At 36.4% G+C, this 23563-nt stretch overlaps 2 protein-coding genes across 11 annotated transcripts in view; one reads left to right on the plus strand and one right to left on the minus strand.

Moving 5' to 3' along the window:
• TENM3 (teneurin transmembrane protein 3) overlaps positions 1–23563 on the minus strand; it is an 817612-nt gene that overhangs the window by 506731 nt on the left and 287318 nt on the right. The window lies entirely within an intron of this gene.
• Positions 90–16623, plus strand: LOC115610804. The gene is made up of 3 exons (XM_030492815.1): positions 90–277; positions 12712–13042; positions 16345–16623. Exons 1-3 carry the CDS (start codon positions 90–92, stop codon positions 16567–16569), a joined length of 744 nt encoding a protein of 247 aa, XP_030348675.1. The 3' UTR covers positions 16570–16623.

A 23563-nucleotide genomic window follows, 5' to 3' on the forward strand; every position in this document is an offset into this window, starting at 1 on the left:
ACTGTGACCATGACAGTCTTAGAATAAGTTATCCTAAGATTTAAACAGTGTACCCTTTATAAATGGACTAAAATGTGGTGTTGGGCATAATGGGTGGAGCTTTGCTAGTGGGATTTGGCAGAGTAACATGTGGGAGCAAGGCCAGGGCTGCTCTGCTCCAGGCGCTGCTGGTTCTGGCCAGCTCTGTCATGGACAAAACTGACCTACCACATGCCAAAGCTGGGTCCCATCATGGTATTGTATGGCACCTCAGTGAAAACATGTTTAAGGAAGGATGGTAACTTCTAGGGGCAGAGACATCCAGGCAGTGAAGGACGCATGGAAGATGACCTGGGATGAGGTGCACCTCTAAGGAGAGCTGTGTCCCATGGAGGAAACGCCGCTGCAGCAGGCAGACGGCCCCCAAAGTTCTGCAGCTCACAGAATAATTTGTGCCAGAGTAGCTGAAAGGAGTAAGGGACAAAGAGCAGCCAAGGGAAAGAACTGCTGCATGCCAGTCTCCAGGACCAGCTGTCGCTTCACCAAAGGGACAAAGTGCAATGTGTGGCGTGAGGCATTGGAGATGAGGAAGGGGTAAGGAGAGGTGTCTGAAGCAAAGGTGAGGTGTTTAACTTTTTGTTTGTCTTCTTTCTTTCTTAATACTGGAATCAGTAATTAAAAGCTTATGTTAATCGGCAATAAATTAAGTGAATTTCCCTCTCTCAAGGCTGTTTTATCTTCTGATAAATGCCTACCATAAGAAAATAAAATTCATTCTCAGTGTGCAAAGGAGAATTCAGAATCATACATTTCTTTAATTTGCCACTGTTTTTAGATCACACAAAATTAGGATTGATATAGTAATCATCTATTTGTATGAAATGAAACCATTCAGGAAAACAGCCACAGTTGGTTAGATAATGGAGATCTGTAAGAATACAAATACTTTTATTTTTGTCAAATTTATGGTTTGAGATTAAAGAAAATTGTAATTGTTTACACATCTTCCATGCTGATATTTGTGAAATGGATGACTCCATTTTAATTTTTTCAATAAAATTTGTTACTCTTTTTATAATAAATTATATATTATATTTTTCAAAAATCCATGGTAAAATAGATTAGCTTACCTGTTAACCAGCAGTGACTCATCTATAATGCCTTTAGTAAAACTGAAGGAAATGTCACTGTGTAGAAATAATATTATTTGGTCTACTGTTTAAACCTGACTTGTTTGTGAAATATATTCAGCATCTGAACACTTAATGTGTTTTGGATGATTAAGGAAGATCATGCCATGTGGCCAAATGTCTAAGGTAGATCATGCTATATGGCCAAATGTCTAAGTTTCCAGCCTTTTAGTAGGTATTTTGAGACAGAGATATGGTTAATATCTTGAAGGGAAAGTCTTGAAGAGTAGGGGTTAAAAAAGCAAAATGTTCATTTGACATAAGGGATTGCAGAGAGGAGAGCAGGAAGGTGTTGAAGGCATCAACTCAGCAAGGAAGGCATCAAATCCTTTTACAAGGGCATGTAGTGATAGGACAAGCGATAATGGCTTTAAAGGGGATAGATTTAGATTAGAAATTATTAAGAAGTTCTTTACTATGAGGATGGTGAGACATTGGAACAGGTTGCCCAGAGAAGCTGTGGATGCCTCATCCCTGGCAGTGTTCAAGGCCAGGTTGGATGATGCTTTGAGCAACTTGGTCTAGTGGCAGGTATCCCTGCCCATGGCAGGAGGGTTGGAACAAGATGATCTTTAAGGCCCCCTTCAGCCTCTCACTTCAGGCTTTCAGGAGGCCTGCAATCCGTTCTTTAGCTTCAGGTAACACAGGAATTAATGTAGGACTATACTGCGAGAGGGAATAAGATAAAACATGTTATTACTTTAGCAATTATAACGGACAACTGTTGGGCAGAATTACCCAGCTTACCTTAGTCACAGTAAAAGGAAATAAGACCACCAAGGAACATTAAAGATGAAAAGACTATCAGAAATAAGTTTGTATTTTAAAAGAGAAAAGCAAAAAGCCAGTTGTTGCAAACTAGCCAATAGATTAATTTGATTCCTCTGATTCCTGACTTGGACAACTTTATATTATCTTTAGGATATATTAATTACCTTGGGATAACTTAATTTAATAATGGACTGGATAGTTTTATATTAGTGATAAGGTTTCTGAACTGAGACTGTGTTCATCTGGCACTTAACCTGTTCTGAAAATATCTGATCCGCAGATGTCAAGTAACCTTCTTTGAAACTCACTTTGTGAATTTAGTTAAAAAAGATATTCCCTTATGGTTTCATTTCCTATTAGCATTCTTGGAAGTAAATTTTGTTTTAAACAGGAACACCTAACTCCATCTTCTGCTTTTGTTTTCCTCATTATCCCCCTAATCTTAAAATGCATTAATTCCATACAATCTAACATGTGAATCTTCTGTATCATATCTGCATTACATTGATCTTTATTTGTGCATCACATAGTATGTTTAAAGTAGAAATTGAATTTTTAAAAACCAGTTACTGAGAGAGCCTACTTTCTTTGAATTTTCCTGATTCCCAGGTGCTATCTGAGAGGCCAAAAGGGGGTTTAAAAGGTAAAACATTTCATGGTTCTTAAGGCAGAGTCTACTAAAAGAGACTTTTCATCATCTTAATGTAAATAAGATGTAATTATCATTGACAGTGAAAAAGATGCATCAGTAAATGAGACAGTAGAATGAACAGTAGGACAATATGTTAGGGACTTGGTGCAAAACTACTACCTGCAAAACTGCTTTAGCCAGACAAATTGCTGGGTTAAACACAAGCCTAAATAGACGATGGCTTCAAATATTCAAAAGATCAACAAAGAGGTGTTCCTTTTGGCTTTTAGATACATAAAAAATACACTGTTCATATCTTAGAAAAAAAAAAAAAGAATAAAATTACCTCCATGCTACAGTTCTGATATGGATTTTTAAGCAGATTACTGAATTTCAAAGAAAAGGTAACATACTTCTATATATGGTTTAAAATAAAATCAGTAAGCTCAAGCCAGTATACAGGGTCTATCAGCTTGCTGAAAGATCAACTTAAGGGCCTGTCTAAACTTGGAGACAGAACACCTCTCCAAGAAGTATAATGGGTGCAACCTAGAGAGGGTGTGACTAAAGATTCAAAGAAATTCAAAGGGAGACCCTGGTTCCTCCTGGAAATTCCTTCACATAATGATATATTTGACTTTTCATTTGAATTCCCAAACGCCAACAAAGTACCATCATGTTCTTCTGTTTCCCACTAATTCAAGCAGCCTAGTAATTAACTGGGATGATCTGGAAGCAAAGTTGTTTCCCAAGCTCAGTTAGAACACTGACCATAACAAACTGCATCACTAAACAATTTTTATTCCTGAATGCTGAGACTGAAACAAATGTACAGTGATCAGTACAAGAAAGCTGCATGCAGTGATGAATTCTAGTTTTTAAAAAAGAACTGTTTTAAAATACTTTCCAGCTGTTTGAGGCTTCACTGCAAAGAATGCAGTTTGCTAAAACATTCCACAGTACAAAATGGCAAATTAGAGGCAATTTTTGTGATTTCTTAGGGAAAAGACGTTTTCTTTCTTTTTTCTCTCCTTTTTTTTTCTCTTTTTTCTTTTTTTAACTTTGTTCTCTCTTCTTTTTCCTCTCCTTTCCTTTCCTTTCCTTTCCTTTCCTTTCCTTTCCTTTCCTTTCCTTTCCTTTCCTTTCCTTTCCTTTCCTTTCCTTTCCTTTCCTTTCCTTCCCTTCCCTTCCCTTCCCTTCCCTTCCCTTCCCTTCCCTTCCTTTTTTTCACTTAAAGCATGTGTTTATTTATCTTTCCTTGTAATTTGTTTTGAAGGGCTGTCTCCCCTTTGTGCAGTATGTTTGGTAATTTGTGTTTCTACAATACAGTAGAAATCTGAATCTCTATCAGTGAATATGACAAATATAAGATACTGCATAGGCTACAGTCATAGGACTTAGCAAGCACTGTTTTAACTTCTGTCTTGGTAACCTTATGAGATTGATTTCAGAGTCTGAAAAGTAAAATTAGAAGTATGAGGAGATCCCAGAGTTTATCTGCTTTTGTAAGAATGGAAATCACGATAAAATTTAGAGATATTAGCCATCAAGATACTGATGCCTCATGATATGTTCCAAATTACCATAGGACAATGCAAGTGTGCACAATGAACATTCTCAAAGTACTACTATCAACTGTACTTGACACTGAATTATAACTTTTTGTTATAGACTCTCTACTTACTAATAGCAGCTAAAAAAAAATAAATATCCTAATAGACTTCTCTGAGCATTTTCTTATTTCAGCTTATCCTCAAAACCTTAACGTCTACATTTCCATTATTTTTTACACACTTTCCAGATGTAATTACCTTATAACATGTTAGTTTTTAAATTCAGCTTAGAGTTTCTGGAACAATCAAACATACAAATTTTTCTTTTTTTTTTTTTTTATTTGCAATACGTGATTTGTTTAATGTATAAAACACTAAATAAAGAATAACATAACACTACCAATTCCTTGACTACATTTTAAAAGTTATCATCAAATTCTCCTCTCTTTCTTCTCACTCTTTCCAATCCTTACACAGAGTGGTAACCAGAATTACAATTTGTTCTTTTTTTAACTCTGTTACAATTTGTTACAATTGAAGCCCAAGAGACTGTAAGAATCTTCTGGGGAAAAGTGTGAGAATTACTACTAGATCACTAAAGCTGGAAATTCAGTTTGAAACTACTTTTTCCCCCCTTTTTGTGAGTGATATCAACTGAATCTACCAGGTAAGATAGACTGCATCATTCTATGAGGTTGTCACCAGGGCTTAATCCTAACAGAGTCATTTTACAGTCTAGCTTGTGGCTGAGATAGCAATTCAGTTCACACCCAGATGGCTGGCACATAGAAAATCAGTTTGAAAGGTGAATTTCAGAGTTTAGGAAGTAAGGAACAACGTAAAAATTCTCACACACAGGCTTTAAAGAACGCTTGCTTCATGCATCCCATTTCTAACACAGAACCTACTAAATTCTCTGGTCAGAGCATCTGTTTTTATACAGATGTACATGCTTACTTGAGCCAACATGTATATAATGGTTTATTTGTTTATTAGTGCAGAGATACATGTTAATATGTACCACAGAAAAAGTGACAATAAATAAAATCAAAATGTGACTGGTCTAATTTTAAAAAGTAAAATACCTAGAAGTATCTAGGAATATTTCTAAATCAGAGATTAGAAACCAGCTAATTCAATATAAGACATATAAATGCTGATTAGCTAGCCAGGAAAAAAAAGCCCTATCCAGAAAATGGACACTTATTTTATCTCACTTTGAACTGGAGAGTAAACCGGCATGGAGTACTGCATGTAAAAGCCATTTAGGTACAATCAAAAGTCATTTTCATCAGCACAGATGCTCCAAATTGACCACCATAATGTGGTGGATTAAATGGGTCTTGGAATTAATCACATATGAAAGAAGTACTCTTGAATGGTGGAATCATATGGGACCTCCACCTGCTGAGATGTTATCGATGCACTATCCGAACAGCTTTCTAAAATGCTGAAAATAAGTCTTTGTCTTGTAACATTTTAAACTCAGAATTTGATGAATGCAGGCAGATATTGCAAGGCATACTAATGGTATGCAATTAACTATTTTAAAAGGCAAATAGTTCTAGCATATCAGAGTCTGTTCAGTCAAAATGAAGTTTTTAGTAATTTCTAATCTAAGGGATGAAAGATTCAATTCCATAACATAAGGCAAACAAAAATAGAACAAAATGAAAAGAAGTGGTAAGGGGTACTGCCATGTTTTCCTCTCTGCGTTTCTCAAACTGCAAAGTCTATTCAAGCTGGGGGACTGGAAAGCAAATGTCATGTTTGCAAAACAAGAGGAAAACATCACCAGATTCATAGGGCATATGAATAAATTTAAATCTATTTGATCTTCTGTGCAAAATCTATAGTGAGCTAATGTAACTTCCAAGGTGGGTAGAAAAAATGTATCAGTATGGTAAAGGGTCATCACATCAGTCAATACAGAATCCACGAGCTTTGGTCATTAGGGGCAATGGCATGGAGGACAGACTTAAAAATATGACTTTGAGTACACAGGATTTGTATAAAAAATGTAAATATAAAGGGGAAGAATGCAATCATAATATAAAAAAAAGTCCCTGTCTAGATGAGATTCAATATGTATTTGATATAGGTACTTACAGACAGCAGAATATTGTAAATGTAATAACTGTTAGTTTAATTTTGGCCTGTTTACTTTACATATTCAGGATTTTTACAGAAATTAAGCTTAATGGCATACATGACTCAGCTGCAAATTCTTTGCCACCTCTCCTTTTTTCATGAGGCCACTAGCATGCCTCCCTAAACACATGTGCAGTGGCACCTCTTTACAATATTTTCAGAGGATTCAAAAGGTTTCCATCTCCACATACACATTTCCCTAGAGTTAAGACCTTTAATCTTAATCAATCCTTTATAATTTTTCCTGATAAATGAGAGTAGAGCCCAAGTGATTTTTAGGCTTCCTCTGAGGCTTTGAAAACTCTACCTTGCCTGTGTTGGGAAAACAAGTATCATTTATACCAGAGAACCTGACACAATGGCAACTAGAAAATTTCGAAGAATGGAATTGATTGCTTAAACTGTGAAAGAAGCCGATGATTGGGGCAACCATCTGGTAAGGACTTAAAAGTCCTCCCTTTCCTTAAATCAGACCAATCACCACAATTGAGTACTACATTAGGCAATCAGTTTTCCCTTTTTATCATGATATTTACTACACATAATAAAACAGTTCCAAAATGAATAGAGAAAGACCATCCCTCAAATAATGAAGAAGTACCACTTAAGAAATTCCCAAAAGGTTTAAATTCCTGATTTCATCTCCTGTAAGGAGATCTGGAATATGCCTCCTGACAATTATTCAGAAAGCAAAATGAAAAGTGACAGATTTTGAGATACTGGCCGTGAAATATAAAATGAGGTGCAATGTCTTAGACCAACACTTGAACTAGCCCAGTGTTCTCCCTCCAGTAGTGGCCATTAATAGACACTTCCGGAAGAGCGTATGAATAGGGCAGGTGTATTGAAATACTTTTCCAGAAGACTGAGGTAGCCTCCAGCACTTCATCGGCTAGGGTGCCCCTGAGCAGGAGGTGATGCTTTGTGTGCACCAAACCTTTCACGTTCCATGTCTTTCTTCAAGGCTGGTAAGTTTTTACTTTCACTATAACCGAAAAGCATTCTGAAGTCTAAAGGAGGAAGAAATTTCTAAAATCAGGTTTGAACAAGGTTGAGGCTTTCACATTTGGGAGATGTTGGCATTTATTTTACATATCTGGCAACCAGATTCAAAGCTAAATTTAAGAAGCATACACAATCTCCTAGTCTTCCATGAATATTTATTCACAGGAGCAAAGCTGAGCTCTTCCAGCTGTACAACCTTGTCATCTTTGTAAAGGAATCCTCTCTGATAGGACAGACATGCTATTCTGTCCTCTTCATTGTAAGTAAAAATCTCTCTCCCTACAGGGGAAGAGGACACAATCTAATAATTTCAGTCATACTGCTTTTAATGATTTTTTTTTCTGTGAGAGAGAATAAGCACACCCTAAATATCTAAAACTTCATTATTTAACCTTCTAACAGCACTTCTTTTAACAGCAGACAATTCCCTGCCAAAGTCAACTTCCAGTAAAAACCCCAAGATTATTCATATACACAAAGGCAAACCCTTACCTTACAGTCAGAACTTCACAATTTTTTAGAGGAAATTAAAGCAAAATAGACTTACTTAAATTATTTTTATATTCTACTAGTAACTGGGAAATCTCCATAAGGCCTTGAACAACCCCAGATCAGATAAGAATAGAAGATTATCTGAACCACAGAGGAAATCAGGTATTTTAAGAGACTCAGCTTTAATCAACTAATTCAAAGTTAGATATTACTAAACCTTGTTATTTTTTTCAGATCAAATAAGCTTAATGAGAGCTATTCTATGTAATGTCTGAGTACACAGTGTAACTGCAGTAGAAGCAGAATAATTCTACAGATTGTGAAAATTGTGTATTTCAAAGAATGCTTTCAATATCACCAGTGAATAGATTAGAATAATTAAATCCTTTTTAACCAAATAATCAAATAAAAAAATAGGAAATAAATAAATAATAATAAAAAAAAGAATAAAGTAATTCTTTTCCTTTAAAGGTTTGTAACATACTAACTCTAACATACCAGGAAAAGCCAAACTGTTCTCTAATGTGGCCGTGACTTGCAGTTCATTTAGCTGTTTAAGAAAGTGGAAACTCTGAAGGTTTTCTGCAGTTAGGATGTTTCCAATGCCTTTTTTCACTCATATGGACTCTCCTATGTCTAACTGGGATTGATCTCCCCTTGCTTGCTTTCTCTTTAATGGGGCATTCAGAGGTTATATGTGTTTTCTTTTCCTGGAGCTTGTAAGAACATAATTATTTTTGAGACCTCTAGCCCCTGTTAAATTTAGTTGAAGCACTCATGTTTCAGAATTATTGAGGTGGGAGAGAAGCAGATGGAAATGCACAAGTGCATAATGTGACTGCAAGACTTGGTGTCCACAGAAAATCAGCTCAAACTATTAAACAAATATATAGTACCACTGCCCATTTTTAGATTGCTGGAATTCAGTGATATAAAAAAAGGCATAAAATTGTATTTAAAAAAGGCAAATACAACTCTGCTGACTGCTCACAACTCTCCTTATGGAAGGATTCTGCTGATCTGGAGCTGGCACACCCTGTCCGCTCACCCCCATCTTCCTGGGATCACGCACAGCACGTCAGGCATTTCTTGGCAGGGTACTCTGATAATCCTGAACAGCCCAACCTTCTGGAGCACTGCCACGCAAACATGTACTGAAATAGCCTTTTCCTAACCTGTTTCCAGGAATCACAAGAACATTGTAAAGCCAACCATGGAATCTGGCTCCATGTGTTTAAGCAACCAGGTTTTGGCTGGAGTTTTACCCTGAACAGCCTGAATGCCTAAGAGCTGTATAACGCTGATATAATCCAGACTCATGTTCATTTTAGATTCATTACTTTTCAGTTTAAAGAACTGAGCCTTTTTTCTTTCCTACATTTCAACATCTAATATATTTTAGTACTGCACTTAAAAGTATTTAATTTAAAAATATTTTGATCATTTGTTTTTTAAAAGTGAGGTCATTAAAGATCATATATTATTTGGCATTTATATTCAAAAATATTATATTCAACCTAAGATAATTAGTTTTCAGTCAGTCCTTATACATTACCTAGACAGGTCTAGCTAAAGGAGGATTTCAGATTAGCATTTTATTCTACTATATACTTTGCGCCATGTCTTTCTACAGATGTGAACAGTTCGTTGCAAAAAAAATTTCTGGTTATCTAAGAACTTATCTACTTACTTGCATGTTGTTTATTCAAGATAATAAAATAGAGGCTTTGGTAATGATTTTGTACCTGATCCCTTCAATAGTGCTTATAGTAATTTCAGTTGCTGCTGAAAATCTAATTTACAAGATATGATTTGGGTGTGTACAGTTAACAGTGTTTAAGAGTGCCAGTACCTAGTAACAAATTTGTTATGAATGATGCAAAATAAAGTTAAAAGAACAGTAACACACCAAAGTTTTGGTTCAAACAAGCAAACATGCAAAATTATAAAGAATCTGTACAAGTGAAATGAGAAATGGAAGCTGTTCTCTTTTTTCAAGTTTTCTTCCATTCTGTGTTTCTAATATAAAAATCAAATGATATAATATATAATTTCTCTTTTCCTTGTTAGTTCATCTTTTATTTACCATGCATTTTAGTACACAAATCATTATTTATTTTCTCATTGAACTACCATCCATAACAATAATTTAAAACCAGCTAATAAACATTATGGCTTGTTAGAACTGCTACCAATTAAATCTTAAGTGTCTAAAACATACAAATATAAACAGAATGTAATTAGAGCTATTTAAAGAATCCATTTTTAACTTAGATTAACCATACTTTCCATTTGCTAGGGACAAACACTCATAAATGAAACCCACTGCTGAACAAGAAGCAATTACTTCAGTTTAAAATATTAATACACACTGCCTTTTAAAAAGCCATGGAAAATCATTTATGTACTGTACAATACAATCTCAATTCATACTGAGAATGAAAATGGGATGGCATTCTGAATCCTAAGCAAGCTGCAATCATCTTTGAGGTACACTTTATTCTTATCCATTTATAAGTCCATTAAACTATTTTCTCCAATTAGTATTGCTCTCAAAATAATTATTATAAAATACATATACATGGGTTTTGTATTTTTAGTCTAATAAACCTCCCCAAATTTGTCAATCAGCTCTCTTGCAATAGTCCTTCTTAGTAATTCCTGTGTTAGGCAAACTAATTACTGATATACAGCATACTAAATCTAGAATGGATAGACTCTCAAGCTTATCCCAATGTCCTGGTTTCAGCCGGGATAGAGTTGTTTTTTTCTTGCTAGCTGGTACAGTGCTGTGTTTTCAATTTAGTTTGAGAATAAAGTTGATAACACACCGAACTTGCTCTAAGTCAAGGACTTTTCAGTCTCTCATGCTCTGCCAGTGAGGAGGGGCACAAGAAGCTGGCAGGGAAAAGAGACAGGAGATCTGACCCAAACTAGGTATTCCATACCACAGCATGTCATGCTCGGTTTAGAAACCAGGGGGAGTTGGCTGGGAGCCACTAATCACTGCTCAGGGATGAGATGGGCATTGGTCAGTGGGTGATGAGCAATTGTGCTGTGCTTCAGTTGTGTTTCTTGATTTTTATTCCTTTTTCTTTTTTTACTGTTCTTATTATCATCATCATAATTGTCATATTTCCCTTTATTTCAAATATTAAACTGGTCTTATCTCAACCCATGGGTTTTACCTCTTTTTTTAATGGGGGCCAGGGAGGTGGGGGAGTGAGCGAGAGGCTATGTGCTACTTACTTGGGCTGGGGTTAAACCACGACACCCAGATTGCTGGTCTAGAAAATGTACACATACATACATAAGCATATAAATAGGCACCAGGGATAACACGTATATGTTGGATTACAATAACTTCCTGATTATGAAATACTTTTAAGTTCTAGGTATAGATGATTTCAGGAAAATTATTTCTATTTTGATATTATTATTTTATTCTGCTTAGATTATTACTTGGACTAAGCATGGTGTAAATTGCATTTAAAGGTGTAATTTTGAGCTAATCCTACAAAGTTTTATTTCTTCATGCTGGTGCACTGAGAGTATTAAGTGTTTTGCTTTCTCTACAGCTGCACACCACCCCTTCACAAGAAAGCACAAACCCATGGATCCAACGGTGCTGCAGACTAGTCTTTTATTGGTGCACACAGTTGCGCCAAGGTTGAGGCCTTTCCTCCTTCAGCCTCAGGACAATAAAGACTGTATTTTCAAAGTGGTAAGAATAAGATTACTGGTATTTTTAACCAGATTTTTTGTTTCCACCTTTAAACTGTCACCTCATACACTACAATTTACCTGGTTATGTAGCTCTGAAGTATACCCAAGTGTACAGAAACTGAGCATGGGAGTTCCTCCCTTATCATCTACAAAGTCTTGATCTACTGTTTTAATACTTTCACCAATCCCGCACTCTAAGAAACCACAATTATAACTGATTTGAGAAGTTTAACAAATGATTTTTCTATTCCCTTTGAAGTGGTATTTTTATGTTTATACTTAAGTGTATGTTAAAGGCAATTAGCAATTGAGCAAAGTGAATAATTAATCGTGTGCAATTAGAGTGGAACTGTAGATAAAGAGTACCATATTACTGGCAAATTTTAACAATGTGATAAATTATGGCAATTATAGGCAAAGTAATAATGATTTTCAGTCAAACAATATAAATGAGAATGTGTTCTGTATTCACAACAATCAAACTTCAATCCGTTCGGCTGTGTTTAAACTGGCTGCAATTTATACATGCACAAATCATTGTTAGGATTGTTTTGGTAAAATGTGCTTATTTTCAGCTCTACCTCATATTACATATTTTTGTATGCCCTTTAGGGAGAATCCTCAAAGGGCTTTGTGGATTGTCCTCTGTTCAGTCTTCCTGAGACACTTGAGGAGATGAACTCTTACCCACCTGGCTTGAATCTCTGCAGACAGTGTCTCATACTGTGTGATGGACAGCTGAGAGGAACCTACACCTGAAAGGAGCATTTCAGGCTCTCCAGTTTACACCCTCCTGTAGCAGAGCAAGTCTCCTTTCATTAGTTATTTAACTTACCATGCCAAGCTCTACGCTGCAAAAACTGAACAAATATTCCCTGCAGCTGTCTCTTCTGTGTTATCATTAACCTTGGGTGGAGACGTGGGGCAAAGCAATGCAGTTCCCAGAGTGCAAAGTTTTTGCGGGACTTGGAGCAATCCTATCTCTAAATGCCCACCAGTTAAGTGAAATTTGGATATAAAAAGGCAACCTGGCATTTGAAAGTGCGAGCAAGCAGCTATGCTTTCAGAAGAGCAACACGAGGAGGCAAATCAAAAAATAAACCACTCCAGAGCTGCAGTAATGCCTACAGCGAGCCTCGGCCCTAGGGCTCGGTGCCGGGGCGATACGGGACTGAAGGAGCACAGGCAGCAGGAGCAACGGGATTTTTACCAGCCAGGGAGTGTCCGCAGCCCTGACGCGGGCGAGCGGGCGGGCGGGCCCGGGGCCTCTCTTGCCTCCCCAGGGCGGGGCGGTGGCCACAGCCAGGACCGCGATCGGCAAGGAGCTGAGTGGGGCCGCCGCGCGGCTCCCCAGCCGCCACCCGCGCCCCGCCTCAGGGCAACACCGCCCGCCCTCCGCCCGTGCCCCGCCTCGGGCCCCACCACCCGGGACTGCGCCGCGGCAGCTCTGGCTCGGCGAGAAATCCTCCCTGCTCGCGCAACGTCAGTCAGACCCACTACATCCACCTCTTAGCGTCTTTTTGTTTCTTGGTCGACCGTACCAAGTAAGTGAAAGTAATATTTAAAACCAGGTCCGGTCACTGTTATAACTGCCCAGCATTACCCATCAGCATCATAATATATATTTTTCCTAATTTAAAAGGGAACAGTGTGTAACATGGACAGGAGCGTTCACTCTTGACAATCTTACTGGTGAAGTCAGTTTAACAATATGTAAAGGAAACATACGGAGAATTTTCTACATATAATTTCCCTGCTTTTAATTTTAATTTCCTGTATTGTGTAAAGCATATATAAACCAGTCTTTAGAAAATTGATGAAATACATGTGTAGAACTGCAACACTCTATCATTTCAGCTATATAATACCTATGAAGCTAAGAATACATCATATTATAGCTTCTTTTATAAACTAAATTCAAGACTTCTATATAAATACAACTGTAAACAACATGCACAGGACAGACAGGACATTAAAGCTGCAGCCAACATTCAGACTAATTTTTTCCATTAAGAAAACAGGAATTATAGAAATGTGCTCAAAAATACCCCACATAATTTTTTAAGAATATATTTTCTTTATAACAGGATTAATTTTTTACTTATAAATATGATCAAACAAATTACAGGGAATTAGTTGTTTGGGCTTTGTTGTTGTTACTGTTTTTTGTGATTGTACCATCTATATACTTAATTTCTAGTCTTCACTTAGGAACTTCTGAACTTCTTGGCTACTTTTAACCAGTTTGACAGAGAGACAAAATTTCTCAAAATAAGACACTCCTAAGTATCTCAGGAAGTCACAGTGAGGCAGAAGAAAGAGACCCTACTCATGCCTTCTCAAGAAGCTGTACCATGATTGCACATAGAATCCATTAAGGAGAAATATTGCTGGAAAATCCTTAATCCATCCTGCTTTGTGGTTCTGTCCCACTTAGAAGGGTGTTCCTAGCTACTCTTTCCTGGGTGTCCAGAGTCTGAAAATCGGGGAGCTCCTGATAAAACCTTGATACAAATCAATTAAAATTCAATTATCCATAGGAAACTGGTGTGCAAGTCATGGAATTACTTTGCTGAATGAAAGATGTGGCTGAATCTGCATTTTGAGGTCTGAGTTTATCTACTGGATTAAACTTTTCAAGAGATACAAGGAGAATGGCAAGTCTGAAAATTGTTAAGCTTCTGAAATCTGACAGAGTGAGATTATTATAAATAAATCCAAAGGAAATCAGAAAATTCTAGAGAGCTGAAATTTCTGTAGGATTTGACCTGGCTGAAAAGGGATTTTGTCATGATGTCGGACAAATATTTGCACTTCATATGTATTCCATATAGGATCTCTGGGTCCTTCAGTGTAACCGCAGATAATGAGAGTGTTAGAGAGTAAATGTATTTGACTATTTACCAGTCATTTTATGCTGACTAAACAAAAACATTAAGTGTAACATATTTAAAGGGTATTTAACTTTTTTATAGTACAGTTCTATGTTTTAGAATACTCTGAAAAAGATGGTTTCTGCAACTATATTCTAAATCTGCATGTAAGTGCTTTTTATAAGCTTTGTGGCATGAGTGAGTTTAACTGAGGCCTATCATAATGCCTACTTAAATATCAGCCCTGACTTAAGTTTGTTAAAGATACACACACATGCAGAACTCACCTATCTGAATATACTGAATACATATTCAGCTTTGTATATACCTGAAATAGAAATGATTGTAAATCTCCATTTATCAATTTCATTGGTGTTAAATTATAATTTTATAATGCCAGGAAAACAGGCAACTTTTCTGAGCTTTGGGGTCAGTATTCTGAAGCTTCTACTTCAAGTGCATTCACTTTCCCATCTCTACATTTCTAAACCATTTCCTCCTTTTTATTAACTCATCAGGATGCTATATGCTGATTTCTAATAAATTCTTCTGCATGCTTTTGTGTCCTTTGAGTGAAATCTTGGTTTTGTTGAAGGTTTGGGACACTGACTTCAGCAAAACCCTGATTTTAACTAATCTCTCTCTTACAGTCTTCTCTGTCCAATGAGGCAAATATAGTTGTCAAGAATTCTACATTTCCAACCTGCCTGTTCCTTATCTGAATATTCTGAAATATTCTCAGAATAATTCTAACATTATTTAATTTTATCATTATTTTTCCATGATCTGTGGTTCAACAACTAATATTTTTCTCTCTGATTTTGCTCTGACCAGATTTTCCCCCTCAGAAAAAGAAGTCTGACCTCTGCCCCACTTACTTTGTGAATCATTTTAGTTGCTCTCAAAGCTGTCCAAGCACTTAATTTCTAGTGCATTTCCTGATAACACACTCTCACTTTCTTTCCTCTATGAAATCAGCATCATAGGAAAACTGTATATCTCTTGCTAGATAAACCAACAGCCAAGTCCTATGTTATTTGTATCTAGGGCATTTAAACGTTGGCTTCTCTTGGGTATTGTGCCTGTTATCCACTGTTGGTGACAGCACTTCCCTGCTTGCTTTCGTGGCTCTTTTGCATTCTCTGTCACCCCTTCTTGGCTACATTACAGACTTCCACTTTCTGCCCTCGTATCGAATGTTTCACTCTTCGACTCCCCTTTTCATTCCTGGTAACTTTGTACCCTTTTTCTGGTAAGATCTGCATAGTTTGGTTATTTGCAGCACAGGCTACATCAGATGCCAGATATTTAAAAAGCAAAAATATAACATATTTTTTTAATATATTGCCCCCTTTGCATGTTAAATGCCAGTTTCATTTACCAAGAAATACCCAATTCCAATGTTCCACTCCAATAAATCTTCTCTATATATGTTCTTAAAAATATCTGAATCAGCAAATTTACATTGTGCAGATTTCTATACATCAGTCTAAAGCAGAAAAATTTATTCATCTTTTACTTTTAACCACCAATTGCATCTCTTAGAATTGCTTTTGGAGTCCAGCCACAGACCGCCAGCTGTTTCCCATCTATCAGGCTTCCACCTGAGAACAGGCTTTATGTTTCATCATTTCAGCCAGGAGGCACATCTTTTTTATATAACCTAGCAAATATCACAAGGGAGAAAGCTGAGCTACAACAGTGGAGGTCAGCCAGGGAAAACAGAAAAAACACAGTGGGTGTTTATTTACGTTTACCTCTGCATGGGGATCGTGGCTGCTGTCCACCCTACACTTAATACATTTACTTCCACAAGGTACAATCTCCACTGACACAGGCTGTTGTTTGCTGACATTGTCTGTAAACTCTGCTGAGAAAGGACTAACATCTGAAAAGCTGGTTTTGTAAAGATAACAGTATTAAGCAGAACAATTTTATTGGACAACTGGTTTCAACACTTCTTTGTACTGCAGGAGATTCATCTCACTCACTTGGAATTGGGCAGACCCAGAGGCTGGGATGAATACTTGAGGACAATGCCGTGCTCCACCTCACAGAGCAGAGATCCTCTGCATCAGTTAAGGACTAACGTGAAAGGGCAAAAAGGAGCTCTCCTCCTTTTCAAGTGCCAGAAAAGTGGGTCAACAGAGAAAGGTGTAAACCAGGTCCAAATAGGGATGTTTGGATTCTGTGTATGAAGTGCAGCACCGCTGACATACCATCAAAGTTGTGGGAGTTCAAAAAAAAAAAAAGTGGTGTATATGTATGGGTTACTTTCTTTCAGTATATATTATTTTTGTTATTAACTTTCATGAAATTTTACCATTAATAATCCTGTGTTACCTTCCTCCTAGTTATCGCTGCAGTCAATTGCAAGTATTATTTTGCTCTTTTAATGTTATTTTACTATTTTAACTGGAATACAGCCTTGAAAGTGCAAGCACTATTCATAAATGCAACGTCGAGATTATTAAAGCTAGAGATACGCAAACACAGTAAAAGATGAGAGAAATGTATTTGGGTTAATTTGTGAGCTTCTGTTCTGTAAACATAAACTTTGGAAGTCTCTTAAAAACCTCTTGTGTATTCTCAGAAACATCCTTAACTCATTATAAGCTGAACTGTCACTTTTATTATTGTGTGCATTAGACATTGCTTAAAATTAAAAACATTAATCAGAAAACTGCTGTCCTAACCAAAGAAAATATTGCCCAGTCTAAAATTCAAATATTAAATTATTTAATTTACAATGTGTGGGGTTCACAAGATCTGGATACAGTATGCAGTGCCTTTATGTCGCTGTAGGCATGTGTATATGTATTACAAGCTTTATAGTGGAAATTGCAGAATACTAAAATAGAATTGATGCCAAATCTATGATGCATACTATTAAAGAGTATCTTCAGCACCTTCATGAATGGAGAATATTTCTGGCTATAATCCAGAAGCTGTGGGATAACTCTGAGCATATGGGTACTGAAATCCATTTACATACAAAGGACTTTGGGCCCAGGGGATTCATTTACATGTATAAATAATGCAAAATTATTTTTCTTTGAGAAGGCAGAAAGTCCTTATGGGGAGAAAGTTGGCTATAAGATGGTTACAAGACTTGATAAAAATTGTTAATTAAATAAAAACAATGGCATTTCCTTGGGATTACTGCCTGGCTTCTGCGAGTATCTGTGAGACAGACAACCACACTCACACAATAATCAGTAACACATAGCTTCAGACATGAATATTACTCACTGAATATATAAAAGGATGTCAACAAAGTCACACTTCTGTAGACTTTCTAAAACCTGTTATTGTTTTAATGAAACCTACTATTGCTATACATTGAATGGCGGTGCAGGAAGTGATTGTCAGCCTCTCAATTTATTCATCTTCAGGTAACAGATAGGATTGGGTGCAGAGCTATTTTCACCACTTTTAATATCAAATAGATATTAGAGCACTGTCTCCTCTTGTCAGACATAATCCACTCAGCAGCAGAATTTAAGGCTCACTATGTCCCCTTTAAAATTTGATTTTTTTTTCCTTTGTAAAACGATGGTATATGTATACGTGTGTATCCATCTGTTAACTATTCAGTTACACAAAAAACCCCTCCTATCCATGTTGAAGAACTCCTGCCTTCTTGATTAGAACTGTATATAGAGATAATGAAATTAGTCAATAGTTATTCCTGAGAGAAAAAAATAGGTTTTTTTCCCATAATAATTTAGAAGATATTATTTAGAAAATGGGACTCAAATCTACTTTGATATGCATTCTTCTTGTTGACTAGATACAGAAAATAGAATAAACAGAACAAATACAATGACATCTATGTATATTTGTTTATATTTCCCCCCACTTTTCTGTCTGTAAAATAAAATACTGTTTGAAACTTCAAATGCATATGAATCATTCAAAGTCCTTATAGCACACAAAGACTGAGAGTGGAGAGAGTGGAGTAAAACCATGATCACTGAGTGATATAAAGACTATAGAAAGATGGGAGACAGAAAAGCAAAAAGATCTTGAAAAGTTTTCATAAGGACTCCAATTACTCTTTTCAGCTTCTGATGTTCATACACATAAGCACTTCATGTTGTTCTCCAGACCTCTTCTAAACAAGTAACCTGAAAGAAACATCCCTATTTTGCAGGAATATTTTCTCTTTCTGTTTTATAACTTCTCTAACCATATCTTTTTTCATCTGTATTACAGTTCCCATAAAGAGTACCAAAACTACAGTTTTGATAATGTTGAATTTCTGCATAAACATTATCATTCTGTGTACCGATATGTGGCTTCAGAGTTTAATCAGGCCTGTCCCTGCCAGCTATACTTTTTCTTTCTAACTTACCAGGCATCGTGTAGTATTATATGTATGTCCTGGGTATTATAGTAGTAGTAGTATTATAGTAGTAGTATTATATATATGTCTGACAATACAGTAATATATATAAAATTATAGGTACTATATAAACATATACATACTATGTTTTACATAGAACTGTAATCTACTATCTTATGAAGCCAGTGAAAAATACATTTTTATTCGAATGAGGTGATTTACTAATCCAATCTCTTCAAGTCTTTGGTGCTTTGTAACTTCTTATCTTAGTTGGATTTGTAAGATAACCACCTTACAGGTTTATGTATCAAACAACATAATTCCTTCATGGCATTTCAGAACAGAAGTGCTACTTCTAAACAAGCAGAGTGGAGGCAGCAAATACAGGACTTTTACAAGAAATTGCACTCAGTTTTCTTAAGCAACTCTGCTGTAGGTATTCAACTTCTAAAGTGCTGTAGGTATATTCAGCTTCTAAAGTATGTTTCTGATGAACACGTGAAGGATTCAGCAATTACAACTTTGTTACATTTAAATTCTTACAGAACGATAGGAACACTGAAAATTAGATCTTTTTGTGAATGAGCAAAGAAAGGGAGGAAGAGAAAGAATATGGTTAGTAGCTGAAAATATCATCCTTTTTCACTAGTTTCAATAGACTACACTAGCAATTACGTCTCAGTGATGTTGATATTGAACCACCTACTCCATCCAGAATTAGAATTACTAATAGAAATTACTATTTTCCTATGTTGGATACTGATTGTCAGAACATTCATACAGAAAAATATCATCAGCTGAGAACTCAGAGTTGCAGGTAGAGCAAAGGTTTAGTGATCTGATTACTTGTAACTTTCTGCAAGCCACGATATTGCTAGTTTCAGCGCAGTGATCAATGTTCAGCAAGGCTACATATTCTCAAACTGAGATCCAACAGGTAGCACCTCCCAGCACAAACCAAACATAGCTTTCACTGAAAACACCACTTGAGCCACTAGCAGAGGTTGACCAGCAACATCTGCATCTCTTACTACTGGTTCCTCAAACATAATGTACTCTAAGCCATACCCCAACAGCAGACACTCCTGTGAGCTTCTACAAACACAACACTGATGACACAGCTCCCAGAAGCAGCGCTCTCTTGTAGGAAGCTTTTCAGGAATACTAGTGGGGAACCACAGAAATACAGTGTTTCCACTTTTCTGGTTACTGTTTTTACTTTGTCTGTCTCAGCTGGCAGATCTTCGAAGGGCTCAAAAATACTATTTTATATAAATATAACTTTATGTATATATACTCCAATCCTTCCACAGGATAAAGTCGATGCGAGAGAGACAATGGGACTCCATGATTAACAAAAATGATCAAAATTCTGCAAAGGATATGTAGCAAGAGCTGATACACTTTCTAAAGCCATGTTCTTAGGCTGAAGGCCATTCAGTTACAGATCTTGCCTACAAAAATAGATTGAATATCAGAGACTACCACAACACTTGTTCTGCAGTTTGAAGAGAAGAAATATAAGTGTGTTACAAATACAGTGGGAGTCCTTTAAAGCCCTGAATACCAGGCTTGATCTGGTTCTCCAGCCATAAATAGGGACAGAAAATCTTGCTGACTGTACTCCAGAATAACTCTCATTTAAAGCCAATGTATGGAGGAACATGAGAATGTGGTCCAAAACAGGCATCAGGACTGTAATGATTTAACAACAAAATACATTGATAGGCTTGCCACTAGGATGAGGCAAAGTATATGAATCCCAAGTACAGAATAAGAAAATTGTTCTGTGATAAGCACAATATAATTGGTGGTAAAGAAGACTTGCTTTGCTGGGGTGGTGGTGGCATGTTGAGCTCCTTTTACTTACAGAGAATCAAAATCTTCAGGGAAATATTAAACAGGTAATAAAATAGTTTTTGAAACTGTCTGGATAAAAAAAGTATCAGAGTATTTTAAAGTGAATGTAAGAAATGTGATACCATCCTGTACATTTAAAACGAATTACTCCTATAGTGTGTATATATAGGTGAAAAGGAAAAAAAAAAAAAAGGGGGGGAAAAAGATTAGAACATATAATAAAACACACATTGAAAAAGAACACAAAGTAAACAGTTTGTCTAATGTATATGCGTGCTTTATATATGGTTATACGTGTATGCTTATATACCTGCTGCCTTGCAGGGGAGAGGCAAGAAGAGTGAAGACACCATCTATTTGTGACTGCAAATACTGACATGTTATTGGAACCTGCAGGGGAAAAGAATTTCCAGTCTTCCAGTTTCATGTCACCGATGTGAGGAAGATAACTTGGTAAAATACCTTACCGTATTCCTGATAAAACCTACCATTTATAAAAAACCAAATCCACTGCTGCAGCTCCAGATTAAAGTGACAACTTTAAAAGAAGAAGAAGAGAATCTACTTCCAAACAGTCTGTTCCTCTTCGTAAATATGATAAACTCTTGGCTATTTTCTCACACTTCCTGACAGAAATAAGATAATGCCACTGTTCAAATAAGTTTTTATTTGTTTGTTACACCTTTTGATGGGTTTCTCTCCTGCCATCCAATAATGGATAACTTTTCTGGTGAAATCAGTCATGTCAGGCCTGTAAACGAGAGCATGATTGTGAAGAATCTAAGCAACACAACCAGGAAAGCCATGGTGTTAAAAGGAGATTTTTAGAACTTTGCAAAATTGACTCTCTAAGCTACAGTTGGAATAGATGGGATGGATTTTTATTTTCCTTTTGATTTCTAAGAAACGTGTTTAGTCTACAGATATTTCATTGCACTGGGGGTTTCCTATAGGTGAAAAAAAAAAAAAATCAATTATCTATTATACATATGTGCAGCTGTATCCCAATATAATTAGTATTTTATTTCAAATGACTTGATAATCTCAGAATACGTATCTATACATGCATAACAGCACACTAAACCTTTACAAAAACGCTATTGTAAATCAGCTGATCAGGTTAAAAATAAGATAAGGACACAGGATTAAAGAATTTCTACATTAAAGTATGCATACGCTTTTTCAAAGATTCCACTGAATCCAACTGGCCTCTATCTGCAACCAAAATTCTGCAAAGAACTTTCTGCAAAGAGTTTTTGTTACAGAATATCCAATTCTGCAAAGAAAACTTCTGTGAGCATCGTTCTCCTCTTAGCTATGCTTGTTCTTTGCTGCATTTAAATTCAATTTGCTTTAAACCAATTAATTATACACCAATGAATTTGGTATTAAAAACTGGCTTCTAGATTTTCTGTGAAATGAGTGGAAGAATATCAGAAACTGGAATTTCTTACATGCTTTTACAGAGAAGGAGGAGAAAATACAGGGACAAGTCTCTTAGTTTGCAGCCTGTGGTTACAACAAGGAAAAAGGAATTGACCAAGTTTTTGCAAGAACCTCTGTCACCCATGGAGACAACGTCCCAGTAATCAGCAAGGGTGATGAACTACCACTGAGTGAGGAACTCAGCAGCAGCTGGGAACCGGAAAGAGCAGCCATTGCAAATCTTGTTCGCTATATTTTTGATGGGTTTATCACCTGCCAGTTGGTAATGTGTAACTCTCTTGCTTATTTATCATCTATCCATTAACAGAAGACTTCATCCCTGAAAGACTGGAATCTGTTCAGGACTCTCATCTCAAAGTGAGGTCAGAGCTATGGCTGAGAGCCAGATTATAAACCTGAGTGAGTGGGAAGTGTGTTAGAGTGGTGTTCACATCTTTGGAGGCAGAGAATGAATGACTGGATCAAAGAAGAAGTGGGCTTTTGGTAATTTAAGGACGAGAGGAAAACAGGGCATGAAAATGCAGAATTAGCTGAAGTGAATGGAATAGTAAGGTTTGTGAATCTCCGGCAGTAAAACACATTGGAGCAAATAATGAGAGGGGCAAAAGGTCCAGTCTTTGGCTTCTGAGAAAGGAGGGTGAAGAACAGACCATTGAGTGAGGCACCGGCAAAAGGTGAGAGTGTAAAAGGCAGAGTCAAAAGGACATTGTCTGGGACAGAAGACCTTGGCAAAAGTAGCTGAGCTTTTACTTTGCTTTTGCTGAGACCATTATTATAATGTGCAGAAAAGAAAAACTGTAGAGAGAGGAAAAGGTAGAGCTGGGGCTAGGTAATGTTAGATGGCAACACTACATGAAATTACTGGGACAAGTACTGTCTTTAAAGGATAAAAGGGAGCCTCTGGTATAGGTGAAGGAGTGAAGGAGAGAGAGAAGAGAAAGTATAAGGGCCACAAGCATAGGTTGGTTTGATCTCCTCTTTGAAATAGTTGGCAGAGAGGGAAGTGAGAGGAATTAAAAGTAGCAAATAGCCAGCAAGAATCGCTAACATGATATTTTACTGTAAGGAAAATTCCACTAATGTATCCTACAGATGAACAAAATAGGATTTTAAAAAGTTATATTCATGAACCTTTCTTATGAGAGGATAATATGTTTGCCTACACAGGTTTTTTTTTTCAAGGAATTCTACAGAAATATTTCCAAATTCTTTTATTCATATTAAAATTGTAGACTGCATACAAAAAAAATAGAAGAAAAACACACATGGAAAAGTGGTTACAATTCTGTTCATACTGTAATTTTGAAAGTATTTTATTTCTTACTGTGAATATTTCAGAATGTATTCATGGAGGATGCCATTTGGCATATTACTTATTTTTTTGATTCCTTACTGTGCTAGAGAGGATGCAAACAGGAAGCTAAAATGAAAACGTTGGAAAAGTTCACTGTTTTGCACTCATTTTATAGCAAGTAATTTACAAGGCTTCATGGACTTTAACATACAAAGTTACAGTGAAATCAATATAAAATTGTGGA

Source organism: Strigops habroptila, chromosome 7, assembly GCF_004027225.2.
Source record: "Strigops habroptila isolate Jane chromosome 7, bStrHab1.2.pri, whole genome shotgun sequence".
Lineage (NCBI taxonomy): Eukaryota > Metazoa > Chordata > Aves > Psittaciformes > Psittacidae > Strigops > Strigops habroptila.